The sequence below is a fragment of the Ixodes scapularis genome, unplaced genomic scaffold, assembly GCF_016920785.2.
Source record: "Ixodes scapularis isolate PalLabHiFi unplaced genomic scaffold, ASM1692078v2 PGA_scaffold2__306_contigs__length_199485367, whole genome shotgun sequence".
Lineage (NCBI taxonomy): Eukaryota > Metazoa > Arthropoda > Arachnida > Ixodida > Ixodidae > Ixodes > Ixodes scapularis.
In genome coordinates, this window is record NW_024609857.1 from 6,077,723 (window position 1) to 6,095,287 (window position 17,565).

A 17,565-nucleotide genomic window follows, 5' to 3' on the forward strand; every position below is an offset into this window, starting at 1 on the left:
CAACCCGCACCAGACAGTAGTAAAGCCCTGGGTGTACTCTTTCTTTTTTTCTTTCTTTCTTTGTTTTCCTTCGGGCAGAGCCCGAAAGAAGGGCCAGTGCAAAAGGCTAAAAAAGCCTGACGTGGCACTGGTCCCTTACAGTCCACACATAAAAAAAAATAACATGAAAATGCATTTCATCTAACAAAATAATACAGCAGGATAAAAAAAAAAACGTTTACAGAACTGAAGCACACATACATAACACAAATGTAACAATAAAAGCCATGCATATAAGGATAAAAATGCGTACTGAATGCAAAAAACAATAATACAGACTATAATCCACATGAAAGAAAAAACAAGTCATCTAAGGAACAGACAAATAACAAACATCATTATCGCTCACTTTAAAGAAACTGAACAGTGTACACCCAACAAGGCGAGTCATGCACATAAAATAAAACAAGGATGAATTTTGAAGGTATAAAGCAGGGGTCTCAAACACGCGGCCCGCGGGCCGCATGCGGCCCACGACTCAGACGCGGCCCGCAGGCAACCGGCTTCGAGTCCCGGTTAATGTCTCATGCGCTGAAGTAACATACGTCATAGTGATCTCTTCTCGCCGATTCGTTTTCGCTCGAAAAGTAGTGTGCTGTTTTAACATATTCACATTGTTTGTTTCGCTCTATCTTTCGCTTCCCAGTTTTTTGTAATGTGCAATTATGCGAACTCTCGATAAGCTGGAGCAATTGCCAACTACCAGCTTGCTATTCTCGCCTTAAAAATTATCACCATTAAGAGACAAGTATTTGTTCAGTGTTGTCAAAAAAACCTTCATGAAAGCAAAAAAAAAAAAAGTCAAATTAACCGATTTTCTTTTTTTTTTTTTTGTTATACAGATATTTAGCTTGGTTAATTCCTGAGGGAATTGAGCAACGGGAGAGACAGTATATTTGCTCTCTTGTTCTATTAAATATGACAGCGCGTTGGCGGCGTGGTGTCATTTTAAATTTTCTTCATATCAGGTCAGGACCCAAAGTGGTCCTATAGACAAATAAAAAAAATCGTAAGTGTGCAGACGAGCTGGTGAATATTAACGATGTTGAATTAACCTTCAGACTGGGGTAGAGAAGAGTTCGTCCTGTCTATTTTCTGTCCCTTCTACGTTTTAATGTTACTTCTGTACCCCAGTCCCAGGTCAATTTAACATGTTTAAGACAAATAAAATCTAAAGATGGCACTGTGAGTTCACAAAAAAGCATAGCGCTTCTCTTTAGAATCTTTAGACCCCTTCCCCCCTCTTACTTTGGCCCTCGACCTTTCCAATGTGAGCTATCTGGCCCGCACACTCAAATGAGTTTGAGACCACTGGTATAAAGTATAATACAACACTTTATTGTGAATAGGAAGCTGAGATAAATTTTATAAATTTTATATACATTTTATATCGCTGCCTACCAGCAGTGCTTTACAGTGCTTTACATTCTTTTTTTAAACAAAGGGAACGACTTTGCATAGTTCATAGAGGGCATGTTATTTTAGTAGGGTACGTTGTTGGGCTAGTTGGTTCATCTTAGTAAAACATATAAAATAGCGCAACAAAAAGACAAGGACAAGAAGCATACAGGACAAGCGCCTGTCCTGTATACTTCTTGTCCTTGTCTTTTTGTTGCGCTATTTTATATGTTTTACTAAGCATGTTATTTAAATAGACTAATTGTTTGATAGTGTATACTCTGCCTTCCGTAATTTGTTCTTGTATAGGGTTCCCGCCATTTAACATGACGGAACGGGTACAGTTCTTCTGTTGCGACTAGGGTGGCGTATAATCTTTTTAGATAAATTAATTGAAATAATTTGAAGTAATATACTTGATTTGCCTTTAAGATCTTGTATTTATTAAAAAATGGTTCCGTCCGAAGTTCTCTTATTCTCCCCCATAGTTTTCGTATATACGTAGAACTTTTTTTGTAGGATTAGAAATTTATAGTAATCAGATGCTGTAGTTGTGCCCCATATAAGAATCCCGTAACACATTTTGGAAAAATATAAAGAGTAATACAATGTTTCTACTAACCACCTCGGCACAAGGCTTGCCACTCTATAAATACAGCCAAGGACTCGTGATAATTCTGACTTTAGTTTATTTACATGTGTATTCCATTTTAGCTCTTGGCTAAACCACACACCCAGAAATTTTTGCTCAGTTACTTGATCTATTAAATCCCCTTCAAACGTAATCTTAAAGGGCCCCTGAAAAGAAAAAAAAGTTTTTTTTTTTAAACAGTCTGGTTGGGACACGCGTGTCAAAAAATGAATTAAAGATCACATATATTGTTTTGCTTGTGTTTAATTGTAGCCCATTGGAACTCAGCCATTTTGAAAGCTTTACAAGATAGGCGTTTGCCCTCTCCTCCAGGCATTCTCGAGTTGCTTCACTAAAACAAATATTAGTGCCGTCTGCATACATCATTAACTCCGGGGAACCAGCAATGCTTACGATATCGTTTATATAGACTAGGAAAAGTAAAGGGCCTAATATGGAACCCTGTGGGACACCATGACGTGTTTTTTCCTTATATGATTCTAGATTGTCAATTTTTACGTATTGTTGCCGATTTGTTAAATAGCTTTTTAGTAATGCGAGCGCGACCCCACGGATGCCGTAATATTCTAGTTTGTTGAGTAAAATAGGATGCTGAACGGTGTCGAACGCTTTCCTCAAATCCAAAAACAGTCCGACTGTAAGTAACTTGTCTTCAATATTTGCAACCAATTTCTCCTTAATGTCGAGAAGAGCTTGCTCTGTAGATTTTTCCTTTTGGAACCCGTATTGGGGCGGTGGAGATTACACTATGCTTTGTGAAAAAACTTTCTAGGCGGTTTTTTATTACGCCTTCAAATATTTTAGAGAATATCGTTGGTACAGAAATGGGCCCGTAATTTTCGATACTTTTTTTACTACCGTCCTTGTAAATAGGAGTAACTTTAGCCAGCTTCAAATCAGTCGGGAAAATACCACTTTCTAACATGCTATTCACGAGGTATGATAGTATAGGGCTAATAATTCAAGCTACATACTTGAGTGGTTGAGCCTTCAACCCGTCGTCACCCGCTGCTACGTCTTTCTTTATTTTATCAATGAGCGCTTCTATTTCATACATTACTGTCGGAAAGTACATTATTGAATTTGTTATCTTCGTCATTGTCATCACGTCGGCGTTTGTATTGCCTTGCGATACCATACTTCCGCCGATATTTATAAAATGCTTGTTAATTTCGTTTACCATTTTCGGATCCTCACATAACCCAAGGTTACAGGTACATGCTGTCAAACAATAAAACACTACTTTTTTTTTTTGTCTCATTTTTAATTGTTTCATGTGACATGGAGAGGGGTCATTGTTTCATGGAGGCTTTCTTCTCGAAGCAGGACATGTTCACAATGGAACTTATCTCGTCACTGCATACTGTGATTTAAAAAAAGGGAGAATTAGATGACGTTGTGTGTAAAAATCAGAATAAATTGCAAAAATATTGCAGGCTGTAACAGCGTTCGATGAAAAGGCGTTCGATGAAACGGTGTTCGACGAAATGTCCGGACCCACTAAATTTTTAGTTTGTGGCACCCTGTATATGCGCTTCGCGCTGGTGTGCTTGGTGACAATACTTGGACAACTTGGATACCGCTAGCCCGCCGGATCTTCCCGATGCGCTGAACACTGGATACTGTGCTTGTGCGTGCTGTGTGTGTGTTCTGTGCTCCGTGCTTGGTGACGACGCCTGGACGACCATGTGCGCCGCCAAAATTCCCGCTGGGCTCAGCACTGGACTGTATACAAAAGTATTTCGCGCGATGCCCTTAGCCGCAAAAAGCGAGAGATCATCCCGATTTCAGACCCAGGCTGTTCCGCATGGGTCTGAAATCGCGACGATCTCTCGCTTGCTCGCGGCATCGAGCGAAATACTTTTGTAGGGTCCAGTGGTGAGCGCACCGGGAATCCTAGCGGCAAACCACCTGGGTCTGAAATTGGGGCGTTGGCTTGTATATCGGTGTACCGCGCGGTACCAGTGGCTCTGCAGAACCACTTGAACCAGCCGGTTCCACCTGGATCCGAAATTGGAGCACCAGTTTGTATCCTGTTTGGAAATGCGCGGTTCCAAACGGGGTAAAAACTGGTGCCCCAATTTCAGATCCAGGCGGAACGGACATTTTTCATTCCGGCTTGTATCTGACATTTTCGTACGGGTTAGGTCGGGGGGCTCGCTAGTTTGTGGGCGCTTGATATGCCTTTACCCTGCATTTTAAAGGATTCAAGAGTAGGGGTCAGGCACGCAACACGGGCGCATGCTCGGGTTTTTCCGTCCGTTCGGCGGGATACTTAAAAAAATAGCACGTTGAAAATAGTCAACGATATGTTGAAAAATATTCAATAACCAAACACAATTATTTGACTTCTACGACATTACTTTTCGTATGAAAAATACAAAAAAAAATGAAAGCCGTTTACAATTCCATGTAACGCTGAATTAGGGCGCAGTTCTTAAGGAGGAGGAGGGAAGGGTACTGGGGGGAGGGTATACCCCTCCTCCCTCCTCATCCAGCCTGCTACTCCGCCACGGTGTCCACGTGGCCCCCGTGAGGTCACGTGACGCCTCTGACGTCACGGAGGTCACGTGACCTCAGGGGGGTCCCATGACCTCGGGGGGGGGGGGGGGGGGGTCACGTGACCTTGCGGTTACGCCGACGCTGACGGCGACGCCGCTCAAGCCGGAAACGGGCGCCTAAGAGCTGCGCTCGGCTCTCGAAAAGCAATTAATGAAGAAAACTGGCAACGCATTTAGCATCTCCAAAGGCGTTCGAAGTGTGCAAACTTTCTAGGTAATCACCGCGCTCCCCCTTTTCTGGGCAGAGTAAAAATGGCCCCTGAAGAGCAGAGTTCGAGGGTTTTGTGATTATATAAAAATGCCGTCAATGTCATGTGATGTCACGAGGCACCTTAACCTCAGGTGAAACTGTGAAGTCACCTGAGTTAAGGGTGTCGTCTGACCTGATGTAACGACGTTATGAAGTCACTTAACGCCATATAACACCATGATGTCGTCATGGTGTTACGTGACGTCAGGTGAAATCACGGTGACGTTATTGCGTAACGCGACGCCATGGTGTATTGTGACGTCAAAGAGAACCTATAACTGCTACGGATTAAGAGAAGTGTGAAAAAGAATGAAATAAATCAGATTTATTTTATTTATATCCGATTATTTTGATTTAAATTACTGTTGCTAGGAAAAAGTGATTTTTTATCACTATGTGTATTTTTAAACATGATAGACTATGGACTTTTAGTAGAACGTAAACTACAGCTTCGCTCTGCTAGCGAGAGCTCGTGTTGTCACTTTGAAGCATAGATAGAGCACGCGCCCCCTGGGAGCTGACTTTATAACTACCGCAGCCTCCGTTCCAGCACGTCGTGGAAGCCAGCGCTGACTCGGGCGTGGTCATCGTTGATGCATTGGCCATAAGATTTTTAACCGTTGGCCCGGCGTCCTTCCCCCTTTCATTCTTTGGAACGTGCTTTGGAAGCGTTTATATTTTCTTTTTGGTTCAACTGGGATGAAAATAGTCACGTACAACCTGGTAAAAACGTTTCCAAAAACAAAAAAGGGTTCATTCTGTTTTCTTTTCTTTTTGTATTCTTTAAAATATATGTTTCTTTTTTTCGCAAGAGACGATTCAGTTGCCATGGATACGCGTATGCGCAAAGTGGGGCAGTCTTTGCGGGGAAGCGAGAACATGGCAGCTGGGAGCGTATGGAGATGCTGCTTTATAGACTGTCACAAATAACTACTGTTCGTACCGTTACTTCTTAGCAAGAGATACACTCCTTGGAATGTTTAGCAACAATATTGGAGAACAATATTGGTGCGAAAGCAGCACTATATTTGTAACATCGTTCACGGCCGAGACGGTCACTGACCAAACGACTCCGTTCAAATGATCAGTATAAAAGGCAGGAGCTCCTGTCAGGCGACTTCTATCGCCTCAAACATTAAGGTTCCCTCCCGTCTCCCCTTGGAAAAAATAAAAACTGAAACTGAAACTAAATGGGTGATCTTTTGCCAAGTAAGCTTTGGATGCCCGGACTCCTTGGCGCAGATTAACTTGAACAAGTTTCATCATGATACACTTTGTTTGAGACCCCCTCTTTCGTTTGGCCCTTTGGGTCGCTACACTCGCGATCCTAACAAGTTTGGCCACCGCCGAAGGACGTTGAAGTTGGTTCACGTACCTTGTACAGGAAGCCCTTGTTGTCCCCAATCCAGGCGACGTCGCTCATGTTCTGTTGCAGGGCGGTCACCGACGTAACCAGCCTGTCCTGAAGGTGCACCACCTGGGTTCCTGAGAGGGACGTCTTCCCTTCGATGTAATTGTTCACGCCGGGTGTGCATAAGTCCTTGTCATCCTCCTTCTTACCCCATGGATCCTAGTCGAAAAATACGATATTAAGTCTTCAATTGTTCACTCCAGTGCCAGTGCGTAACTCGACGACGAAGTCAGCCGTGACCGAGCTAAATATATATCAAAAGAATGACGCGTGTCACGGAATTTGGTAAGGCATTTAAAAAGGGGCCTTCTGAGACGAAAGGAAGGGTTCTAGTGAATGATGAAGCTCAAAATACTTACTATTAACTGGAGAAAGGCGAAGTGCGCTTAGACAATGAGCATCACTTCCTCATGGTCTCTGAGCTCATACATCACATCATTCAAGTCTCTCCTTGCTCCTTCCTGTTTTATTTCACTACGTTCACGCGCTTCGTACTTCGGCGCTCTTACCGATAAATGTCCAAATCTCGTTGACTGAGGAGCGATAAGAAGATGCTCGGGACGACTAGTGTTGTAATCCTTTCCATCCTTCGCCTTCATTGTTTGTTTGTTGTTGTTGTTTTTATTCGAATTTTTAGTTCGCTTACATGAGGAAAAAAACACTGAACTTACGTAGCGCGTACAGTCCTGGGGTGTGCCGGGCGTGTGGAAGAGATGCGACACCTTGGACGTCGGCTTGGCGGCGTTGCAGTCGTCGACGGCCTTGTCAAAGGCCTCCTCGACGTCGTGCATCCTGAAAGAGCAGACGGCCGAGCCGGCGCTGGCGTCGTTCTCCTGCATCCGGCCCCCGGAGGGCCTGCCGAAGGCCACCAGTAGCAGGCGGTCGCCCCCTTGGGACTCTGGTCCGGCGGACGCCGCCTGGGCGATCGGGAACCTGGACTCTCCTTTGGCACAGCGGACGGGCAGCTCGGTGTACGTCAGGAAGGTAGGGTCATCCAGGCAGACCCGCGCTATTCGCGTCTCGAACAGTTCCAGAGCCAGGCCGGCGTTCTGCACCGTGACGAAGTAGGCGAATCCGTCGTGGCTCATGGCGTACACGTAGCGCACCTTGTAGGATTTCTTCAGCGTCCGGTCCACATTGACGAAGGAGGCCGAGGAATCGTCCGACGAGTGTAGCTTGAAGGAACCGTTTGAGTTCAGGTCGCGTGCCGACACCGAGAATGGGTGGTAGTCGAGCGGGCGGCCGTCGTAGGTAGACGCGGCGAACAGGGTGGCCCCCTGGAAAAATGCCACCGTGCTGACACGAGAGGCAACGTAGTTGACGTACAATTTTTTATCCATTGTTCTCGAGAGGGTTAAGTTTCTTCGTACATGATGGAACGAGCAGATGCCCTGCCAGATGGTCCCACAAGCGAGCACAAGGGGATGTGCAGGACCAAGCTGCAGGAGTACCTGGTTGTCATTGTCCGTTAAAGTTCTGCCCTGAGCGCACTCTAAAGGGTCCGGGGTGCACTGGGGATTATCAGGACGGGGTCCTGTGGACTCCTTGGCCTCCAGATCAAGGTCTGGGGACAGCTTGTAGAGGGCGTTGCGGCCGCCCACCACGACCACGCCGCCGTCAATGTTGAGGTAAATGACGTTCTGCAGCGGTCCGTCCTCTACCTGGAACTCGACGATGTCGGTGCCGGAGTGAACGCTGGCCAGGAGGACCAGGGCCGCTACCCAGATCGTGCATCGCTGCGTCCCGTCCATGGCTGTCAGTCAGTCACATTGATGTCCATCGTCATAACTGAATGATGTCACCGGCAGGTCGTCTGGCCATCTGTACCCTGCAAAAATATATTCAACCAAGACGTAGTGATAGGGGATAATGGACCAGTGCCCCCCCCCCCCCCGAAATCTTCCGTTTTGCTGGGACCTCCCCTCCCCCTCCCCCTCATACAGAATTTTGTCATGGGCGCCCCCCCCCCCCCCCCCCCCCCAAAACAAAATCCTGGCAATGTGCCTGCGAGGTAGGTCAGTAAGTATCCCGAAAACACCCGTTTGACCATGTGCATTGCTAGAACTCCATCAAGCTCAGAAATCTGCATACTTAAAAACACGTGATTTTCATCACACGTTTTTAAACCTACTTTTACGGCTTTGTCGTCTCACCTTGGCATGGACTAACTCGAAGGCTGTGCAAGCGCGAGCGGCTAGCCTTGACTGCCTCGACTGGAGCACCCGTTGTACGAGCACTCGTGCAGCCGCCGAGGCTTCATTTAAAGCAACTAGTTCGCGCTTTAGCATGCGCGGTTGACAACAGTCGATGCTAAAGTGAGATAGATTGCCAGGCGCCGTGAATATCTGAATCGCTCAAACAGGCTAACGCGCGAACCTGCCGCCACAAATTTCTGTGGTAGCCTCTAGGTGGCGTCCATTCACTTCGCTGGAGTCGCCAATACCGGCTGGCAGCCAAGAGCAGCAAATCGTATTTTTAGCACCACGAAAAATATACTAAGCCTCACAGAGAGTAGGACGACTGTAGGTGTGGTGATTGGGAAGATGTCAGATTTTCTTAGCTTTGTAGTCAGAAACTCCCTGTCGTTCAAGGCAAGTCATCTCCATATATCCAGACGTGAAATAATCCGTTACATGTAACGGATTACTTATAATCCGTTACTTTTTAAAGTAATTTTGGAATTGCTACGTTACTTTTTTTCAGAAGTAATTTGTAATGTAATTTCGTTACAAAATATTGGTAACGGATTACTTTATTTACTCATTACTTTTTAAGAATATAAGCATAATACAATAGCTGGAGAAATACGAGCAGAACATTCAGCAGCATAAGAAAAGCAAGTTCAACCAAATAGAAAACATCAGGAACGGGAGAATAGCGGAACAGAAAACACAATTTTTTGTATGACCGGTCACTAGAACGACTAGAAAAACGGTTAAGGCATGTACGATTTTTTATACGAAAGACAAAGATCAAGTAAGACAACGCCGAGTAGGCTCTCCGTCACATTCCATCGTGCTTTTTCTTCTTCTCCCGGGCAGGAGAAAGCTCTTAGTGTTTATTTATTTATTTTTTTTTTGTATTTTACATTGTTTCCCCTTTTCCAATTTTTTCGACGTGTCCCGCCACCTGCACAGACATGAAACGCGGGTCCGTATTCACTCTATTCGCAGGTTCACAACTCGCATAACAGGTTATGTAGCCTCGCGCGAGGAAGTCAAATTCTCTTTGTTTTTGATTTGCGCTACTGTATTCTAGCACACTCTTGAGGCACGACTGAAAAGCTCTTGTGTGCGGGGTTAAAAAGGGATACTGAACCAAAGAATTTAGTGTCCATAATAAGTGGCGCACGTTCTTTCCACAAGCTAGCAGCCGCCGGTGTGCGCGAGCACACGCAACAAAAATGACGTCACAGACCTCCATTCGCGGTTGAGATGACAGTGAAATGCATGGGCTTCGGACTAAAGGAGAATAAAGACAGGCTTTTCATCTCTACAAGTGAAAGCTAAGTACTTGTTAGACCAATTCATCGCTTACCTTTTACACCAGACACCACTGTGTAGATGAAAAACTTGTCTTTATTCTCCTTTGGTCCGAAGCCCATACATTTCACTGTCATCTCAACCGCGAATGGAGGTCTGTGACGTCATTTTTGTTGCGTGTGCTCGCGCACACCGGCGGCTGCTGGCTCGTGGAAAGAACGTGCGCCACTTATTATGGACACTAAATTCCTTGGTTCAGTATCCCTTTAAGAGCATCGTCTTTGAGGGTACGGACGGTACTTCTTTTGGTTTACTTGTCTGGGTATGGTGGAATGGTGGTCGAGTCTACATATCACTTTACAGGTTTGCAGGTTTGCAGTCTACATATCACTTTACAGGCTTACAGGTTTACAGGACCCGCGACGAGATACGTGGCTTTGCGGCATATCTCTCGTCAAGCTTTGGCGTGTTGGCAGTTTGGGGCGGGTCAAAGATCCACTAACGATGACGTAATTCGCCGGCATTGTCTTCTGGGTGGTATGGGCAGATTTCATCCCGTCCCGATCTCCAGGGTCGCTACACCAACAAAGTCAATTATTCTCGCCCTGCTGGAGCGGATAATAACTGCTGGCAATAAACACATCTCCCGGGGCTCACAAGAACACCGACTCGCGAAAACGCGGCGCTAATTGAGGAAAGTTGAACGAAATTGGCATCCGTGTCAAAGCAAAACTCGTCATGTTCGGATGCGCGCACGGCGGTGTCGAGGACAGAGGGTGTTGTGTCCACGGAACGTTGCTGGTAGGTGCACGTGTACTGGTAGAGCGACAGAGAACGCTGAGGGAGAGGAGGAGACGAGAGGGATGTCAGAACGCTGAGTTCTGATTGGAGCGGTCAGTAGGTAGACCCTGCTTTTACCTCCACTGCACTCGTCGAACGCCTTAGAACACGGAACGCCGGCGTCCGGCGTTTGGATCTCTCATTGGAACGCGTTCTGTACGGCTACTCAATTTTATCTTGATCCATAATGCTTCCACATCCCGGACTTCCTCAAGGACATCAAATGTTATTCTATTTTTAATCATAATAGCAGCTCCGCCACCTCTTCCCCTCTATCTTTTCTTACCATTGAGCAATTCTCCGCTCAAACGTAGCGCTAGAGGTCACAACCAGATGCAAAAGTTATTCAAAAGTTATAAGTGATTTTCTGAAAATTTCAATGGGGAAATTGAGCCCATTTTAGCCCGTTTTCGGTTTCTGGTGCCATAGAGCCCTATGTATTCCAAAACACTGTGGGCCGCCATTTTCCCATTGAAATTTTCAGAAAATCACTTATAATTTATGATTAAGGTATGGGATCGGGCTGAAACTTTGGCATCTGGTTGTGACCTCTAGCCCTACTTTTGGGCGGAGAATGAGCGGTCGCCGGTGCCTATTTTATTTTTTTGCGGTAAAAAAGAACGTATAAGTTTTTTTTTTTTTTTGTGACACCTTGTATATTGAGAATCGAGTACGTCCTATTGACTGTGCACAAGCTCGCCTGCGTTTTGACCAGTGTTCTACGGAACGGCGTTCCTGGAACGCGTTCCTCTCAGGAGGAACGGAGGAAAGCCGACGTTCCATTTTGCATAGGTGGAACTGGAACGCGTTCCTTTCAGGAGGAACGGAGGAACGCCGACGTTCCATTTTGCATCGGTGGAACTGGAACGGGAACGCGTTCCTTTCAGGAGGAACGGAGGAACGCCGACGTTCCATTTTGCATAGGTGGAACTGGAACGGGAACGCGTTCTTTTCAGGAGGAACGGAGGAACGCCGACGTTTCATTTTGCATAGGTGGAACTGGAACGGGAACGCGTTCTTTTCAGGAGGAACGGAGGAAAGCCGACGTTCCATTTTGCATAGGTGGAACTGGAACGGGAACGCGTTCTTTTCAGGAGGAACGGAGGAACGCCGACGTTCCATTTTGCATAGGTGGAACTGGAACGGGAACGCGTTCTTTTCAGGAGCTTCCGCCATGCCTTTTCTACGCACTGACTAGAAGAAGGTTTCTATCGTCGAAAATTCGCTTTTCTTTTATATGCAACACCGATTTTACGCTGCAGAGAGAAGAGATGTATGGTGGTCCGCGTGCTGAACGACGAAAACGACCTCCTTTCGTCCGCCATTTCGCCTGACCAGCGCGCCCCCTATAGCGATAAATCCCAATAATTAACCCCCGAACCGGTTTTATCAGAAACTAGGAAAAGCAAAAACACCCAGAATCAGAGTGGTTCAACACGGCCTTGCGGGAAGAAATTTCATATCTACCGCTTCATTTTGAACTGTCCGCAAGGCTTGTTCCTTCTTCAGCAACCCATTACCTCGCATCCTTCACTTATCGCTATGAAGGCGTTTTCCAAGTACTCGGGTCCCACGAGGTTGGGGAATTCCATGCACGTGTTTTATTTTCTTGCACCCCCGATAAACCCCGATGTTTTGTTCTCTGCCAAGAATTTACACCAAAAAACACAAAATCTGTTGCAAACATAAACCCACGAAAAAAGAAAAACCCGAATTCGAAGAAAAATAGGCTCCAAAAACACAGGGACCTACTTATAAACGACATACATTTGTCAATTAGTCACATGTCGAAATCGGCGTTGTTCATCGGTTTTACTGCTGCATTTTTTTTTTCTGTACCTTGTTCGTAAGTTGTTGTTTTTTTGTTTTGTTTTTGTTGTTTTTATTTTTACGAAAAGGGACATTACATATCATGTCATTAAAACCGTGCGGTACAGCCAAAGATACAGGAGGGGGGTGTATCCCGACCTGTTCAAAAGGAGAGAAAGGAGGGATGTGGGAATCCCACCCCTTCTCCCTCGTTCCTCCTTTCCCTTCTGTTGAAAAGGTTGGCATACGCTCTCTCTCCCCTGTAGCTTTGGCAGTGCTGCAAGGTTTTAGTGAGACGGCGTAGAGCTAGTATCTACAGTCTCCGGCCAGTGTTTTCGGAAAAGCTTGTGGAGTAGGTCAACGGGCCGGTTTCGGCACTCTGATCGGTACGTTTTCGTGGAATCGATTTACTTGCCCGACAAGCGTAAGAAAATCTGAAGGCCGACAAAGACCGGCGCATGATTCACTGAGGCCAGCCTACTTAATCATCGGGGCCTCTCTCTCCACCCGCAAGCAATCCACGGCCATGTGACGTCCATGAAAGTCAGAGTGCCCAAACTGGCCTGTTGACTGACTCCACATGTTTTGCCGAAGTCGCCTCCGGCCTCAATTATTACCTTAAATAAACCTATTATCTACTCTATTTTATCGCTTTCCATTACGTAAGATACTTACAAGTTATCTTGGATAGATATTGGAATTCACGATATTGATACAGTGATGTATCGTTAATATGGACGCCTCCGATTCCCCCCCCCCCCCCCTTTTCCACAGAAAAACAAAAAAACAAAAAAAAAACAAATCGTTCATAAGTGAGTTGTCTATATTAACGAGACAAAAATGCGCGTATTTTCCCAGTTTGTCCCCAGAAATTGTGTTCATATTGCCGCGCGCAAGGCTGAGAAAGCAACGCTCGGTCACGGTCCTCCAGAAAGTTCCCGTTTATTCATGTACCGCACGTAACTTCTATCATTTATCCCTGCTTTTGTTTTCTAGAAAGTGCGTGTTCATTCTCGCCCCGATCACGCGACGCTCGAACCGCTTTCGCCGAATCTTCGAGATAGCGGCGCACTCTAGATAAGAGGCCGCCCGCGACCTTGTCGAGTCAGTCTCGCCCCAGCGTTCGACTCTGCTGCCACGCCGACTTCGACGCCCGCGACGCTCTATTATTATCTTTTGTACTCTTTTATTTTTTGGCACAAGTTCGCCACATTAAACGTTTATTTCTTCTTGTTTATTTCCTGTTTTCTTTTGGTCACCACCCGTGACATTTTGGTGGAGGTGCTGGGTACCGCATGCCCGTGCAGCGTTCTCCTCCAAGGGACCGCAGTGCAAGTCCGATTCCCGGCTCGGTGAGAAGACCACTCACCGCAGAACCTGAAATTCGGACCAGCCGCCGCACCAAGGGAGAGGATCCTGAGTACGGTTTGCTCCTGGACAAGCCCAAGCCGCAGAAGACGACGATGGCCAACCAGTCGCAAGCCCCCGCCGCTTCTCCCGTCGTCTACATGCCCGTCGCACCGCGGACGGCTGCCCCCTTCCACGGTGAACTCTACGAAGACGTCGAAGACTGGATTGACCAGTATGAACGCGTTGCCCGCCACAATGGCTGGACCGACGAGCAACGCCTGCACAACGTTTACTTCTCGCTTGAGGGAACCGCCAAGCACTGGTACGAGAACCATGAGTCCTCTTTGACGTCGTGGGACATCTTCAAGACCGACCTGAAGGCTACGTTCGTCAACCACCACCGCCGAGAGAGAGCCGAGGACCTACTGCGAACCAGGACCCAGGGCCCCAATGAAAGCGTCACGAGCTTTGTGGAAGACGTGCTCCGCCTGAGCTCCCGCGCCGATCCTCAGGCCACCGAGGGAAAGAAGCTGCGCATTTTGATGCGGGGCGTGAAGGACGACATCTTCGGAGGCCTCGTCCGCAACCCGCCGGCAACCGTTGACGCCTTCGTCAGCGAGGCGACAAACATCGAGCGCGCCCTCCAAGCGCGCGCTTCCCACTACCAGCGGCAGCCAAGCGTCACTGCAACCGCGCTGCTTAGCGGTGAAAACGTGCCTGGTACGGACATCCGCGAAATTATCCGGGAGGTTGTCCGGGAGGAACTGCGAAGGTTGCTGCCAACCACCAGCCGTCCGCCAACCATTTCCATCGCCGAGGCTGTCCGAGAAGAAGTGCATCGCGCGCTCCAACCAGAGGTTCCCGTCACCAGGGTGGCACCGGAGGAACCGACGTTGAGCTACGCCGCCATGGCCCGACGACCGCCGCAAGCTTCCCGCCAAGCCACGGCGCCACCCCGAAGAGACGCCCCAACGCCGCAGTACCCCCGACGGCCGGAAGATCAGGCGCACGTTCCCCCAGAGCGACCTGCGCCGAGGAAGACAGACGTCTGGAGGACGGCCGACCGACGTCCGCTGTGTTACCACTGCGGGGAAGCTGACCATGTGTACCGCCGATGCCCATACCGACGACTCGGGCTGCGCGGATTCCATCCAAGCGACCCGCGCCCCCGGTATGGTGAACGCCCTCGGGAGATCGACGAGTACCTGCGACGACCCCAGTCCCCCGAGCCTGCGTCACGCCGAGAGTTCCGGTCGCCGTCACCACGACGTCTAGCTTCGCCGATGCACCGACCCCGACGTGAAAGCCTGTCACCCCTCGCTCCACGCCGGGGAAACTAGGCGCGGCAACCCCTGGAGGTGGAGTTGCCGAAGACGACCGACGCCAAGATCCTCCACGAACGTCGGAGGGCCCCCACTCGAACGCTACCGGAGACCGAAACGACGCTCCTGAAACGGTGTCCAACAACCTAAACGTCATCATCGACGGCCACGACGCATCGGCACTCGTGGACACCGGAGCAGACTACTCAGTTTTGAGTGGGAGGCTCTCCCGCCGCCTTCGAAAAGTCACGACGCCGTGGGATGGACCTCAAATACGAACCGCCGGTGGGCACTTCATCACACCAGTCGGGCGATGCACCGCTCGCGTCGAGATCCACGGTGAGACGTGCCCCGTGAAGTTCGTCGTTCTGCAAGACTGTTCGAGGGACGTTATCCTCGGAATGGACTTCCTCTGCGAGTATGGCGCCGTCATCGACCTCGGAGCAAACCGGTTGACGCTGCGAAAGCCTGTTTCACCACCGGAGGAACCCAAAGCGACGTCATCTGCGGTCCGAGTCCTCGCCAGCCACGTGAACTTACCGCCGCGGTCGAGTGTTTTCGTACCCGTCGGGATCACCGAAGATTTCTGCGGCGAAGTTCTGCTCGAAGGAAGCCTCCAGTTGCTTCTGGGAAGAGGAATAGGCGTCGCAAGAGGAGTTGCTGAACTTCAGGATGGCCGCACTGTGGTCCTCGTCACGAACTTCCGAAATGAAGCGCAACACCTCACAAAAGGTGCAGCCGTGGGCCAGGTCGAGGAACTCCAAAACTCCGCCGCTGTCGCCGCCATTACTGACGAATTCTCGCCACCTCAGCAAGACAGTGCGTCGCCAGCGCAGCTCGACATTACTCCCGGGCCCGAAACGACGACAGTTGATTAACCTTCTCGCCGAATACCGCGACTGCTTTGCCACGTCGTCGAAGGTGCGCCAAACCACCGTTGCGAAGCACCGCATCGTTACCGAGGACGACGCGCGCCCGGTGCATCGATCGCCATACAGAGTCTCCGTTAAAGAAAGGCAGGCGATCCAGGAGCAAGTTCAAGAAATGCTGAACGACGACATAATTCAACCTTCAAGCAGTCCTTGGGCCTCTCCAGTCGTACTGGTTAAGAAGAAAGACGGGACGCTTAGGTTCTGTGTAGACTACCGGCAGCTGAACACGGTGACGAAGAAAGACGTCTACCCACTCCCCCGCATCGACGACACTCTAGACCGGCTGCGCCACTCTCGATATTTCTCATCGATGGACCTGAAGAGCGGCTACTGGCAGATCGAAGTCGACGAAAGGGACCGAGAAAAGACAGCCTTCGTCACGCCGGATGGACTGTACGAGTTCAAAGTGATGCCCTTCGGACTGTGCACGGCGCCAGCAACTTTCCAACGTGTCATGGACACCGTACTGGCAGGACTAAAGTGGCAGAGCTGTCTCGTCTACCTCGACGACGTCGTCGTGTTTTCCAGCGACTTCGACGAGCACTTGCGACGACTCCGAGCAGTTCTCCAAGCCATACGGACCGCCGGACTCACCCTGAAGCCGTCAAAGTGTCGGTTCGCTTATGACGAACTGAAGTTCCTCGGCCACGTGGTTAGTAACGAAGGTGTCCGCCCAGACCCCGAGAAGACTCGTGCCGTCGCAGCATTTCCAGCGCCAAGAGACAAGAAGGCCGTCCGAAGGTTCCTTGGGCTATGTGCCTACTATCGGCGCTTCGTTCGAGATTTCGCAAGAATTTCCGCACCGCTCACACACCTCACGAAGGACGCCGAGAAGTTCGAATGGGCCGATGAACAGCAGCAGGCATTTGACGAGCTGAAGCGACGACTACAGACTCCTCCTGTTCTTGGACATTTCGACCAGGATGCGGAAACCGAGATTCACACGGACGCAAGTAACGCAGGGCTTGGCGCAATTTTGGTTCAAGTACAAGAAGGCACCGAGCGAGTCATCGCTTACGCAAATCGGACATTGACCAAGGCGGAGAGAAATTACTCCACGACTGAGAAAGAATGCCTTGCGGTCGTCTGGGCAATCACGAAGTTTCGTCCGTACTTATACGGGAGCCCGTTCCGGGTAGTCACGGACCACCACTCGCTCTGCTGGCTTGCGAACCTCAAGGACCCGTCAGGACGCCTCGCGCGGTGGAGTCTCCGACTACAAGAGTTCAACATGACCGTCGTCTACAAGTCAGGCCGCAAGCACAGCGACGCCGACTGCCTGTCCAGAGCTCCCGTCGCAACACCTTCCGGCAGCAGCGACGACGATGACGACGAGTGTTTTCTGGGCGCAGTGAACATCGACGACATGGCCCGGCGTCAACGAGACGATCCTGAGCTGCGCGCACTAATAGAGCACCTGGAAGGGCGCGGGAGTGCGATGCCACGTGTTTTTTCACGAGCGCTGCCGACCTTCGCCATTAGACAAGGTGTACTCTACAAAGAGAACTTCGGGAACAAC

At 48.9% G+C, this 17,565-nt stretch overlaps 1 protein-coding gene across 1 annotated transcript in view; it reads right to left on the reverse strand.

The window, feature by feature from the left end:
- LOC8026273 (hepatocyte growth factor receptor) overlaps positions 1-17,565 on the reverse strand; it is a 97,627-nt gene that overhangs the window by 41,475 nt on the left and 38,587 nt on the right. Inside the window, exons 2-3 of the mRNA XM_040212762.3 lie at positions 6,983-8,139; positions 6,276-6,470 (exon numbers count right to left, since the gene is read on the reverse strand). Of these exons, the coding sequence (XP_040068696.1) occupies positions 6,276-6,470; positions 6,983-8,062 (1,275 nt within the window). The 5' untranslated portion in view covers positions 8,063-8,139. The remainder of the gene's footprint in view (positions 1-6,275; positions 6,471-6,982; positions 8,140-17,565) is intronic.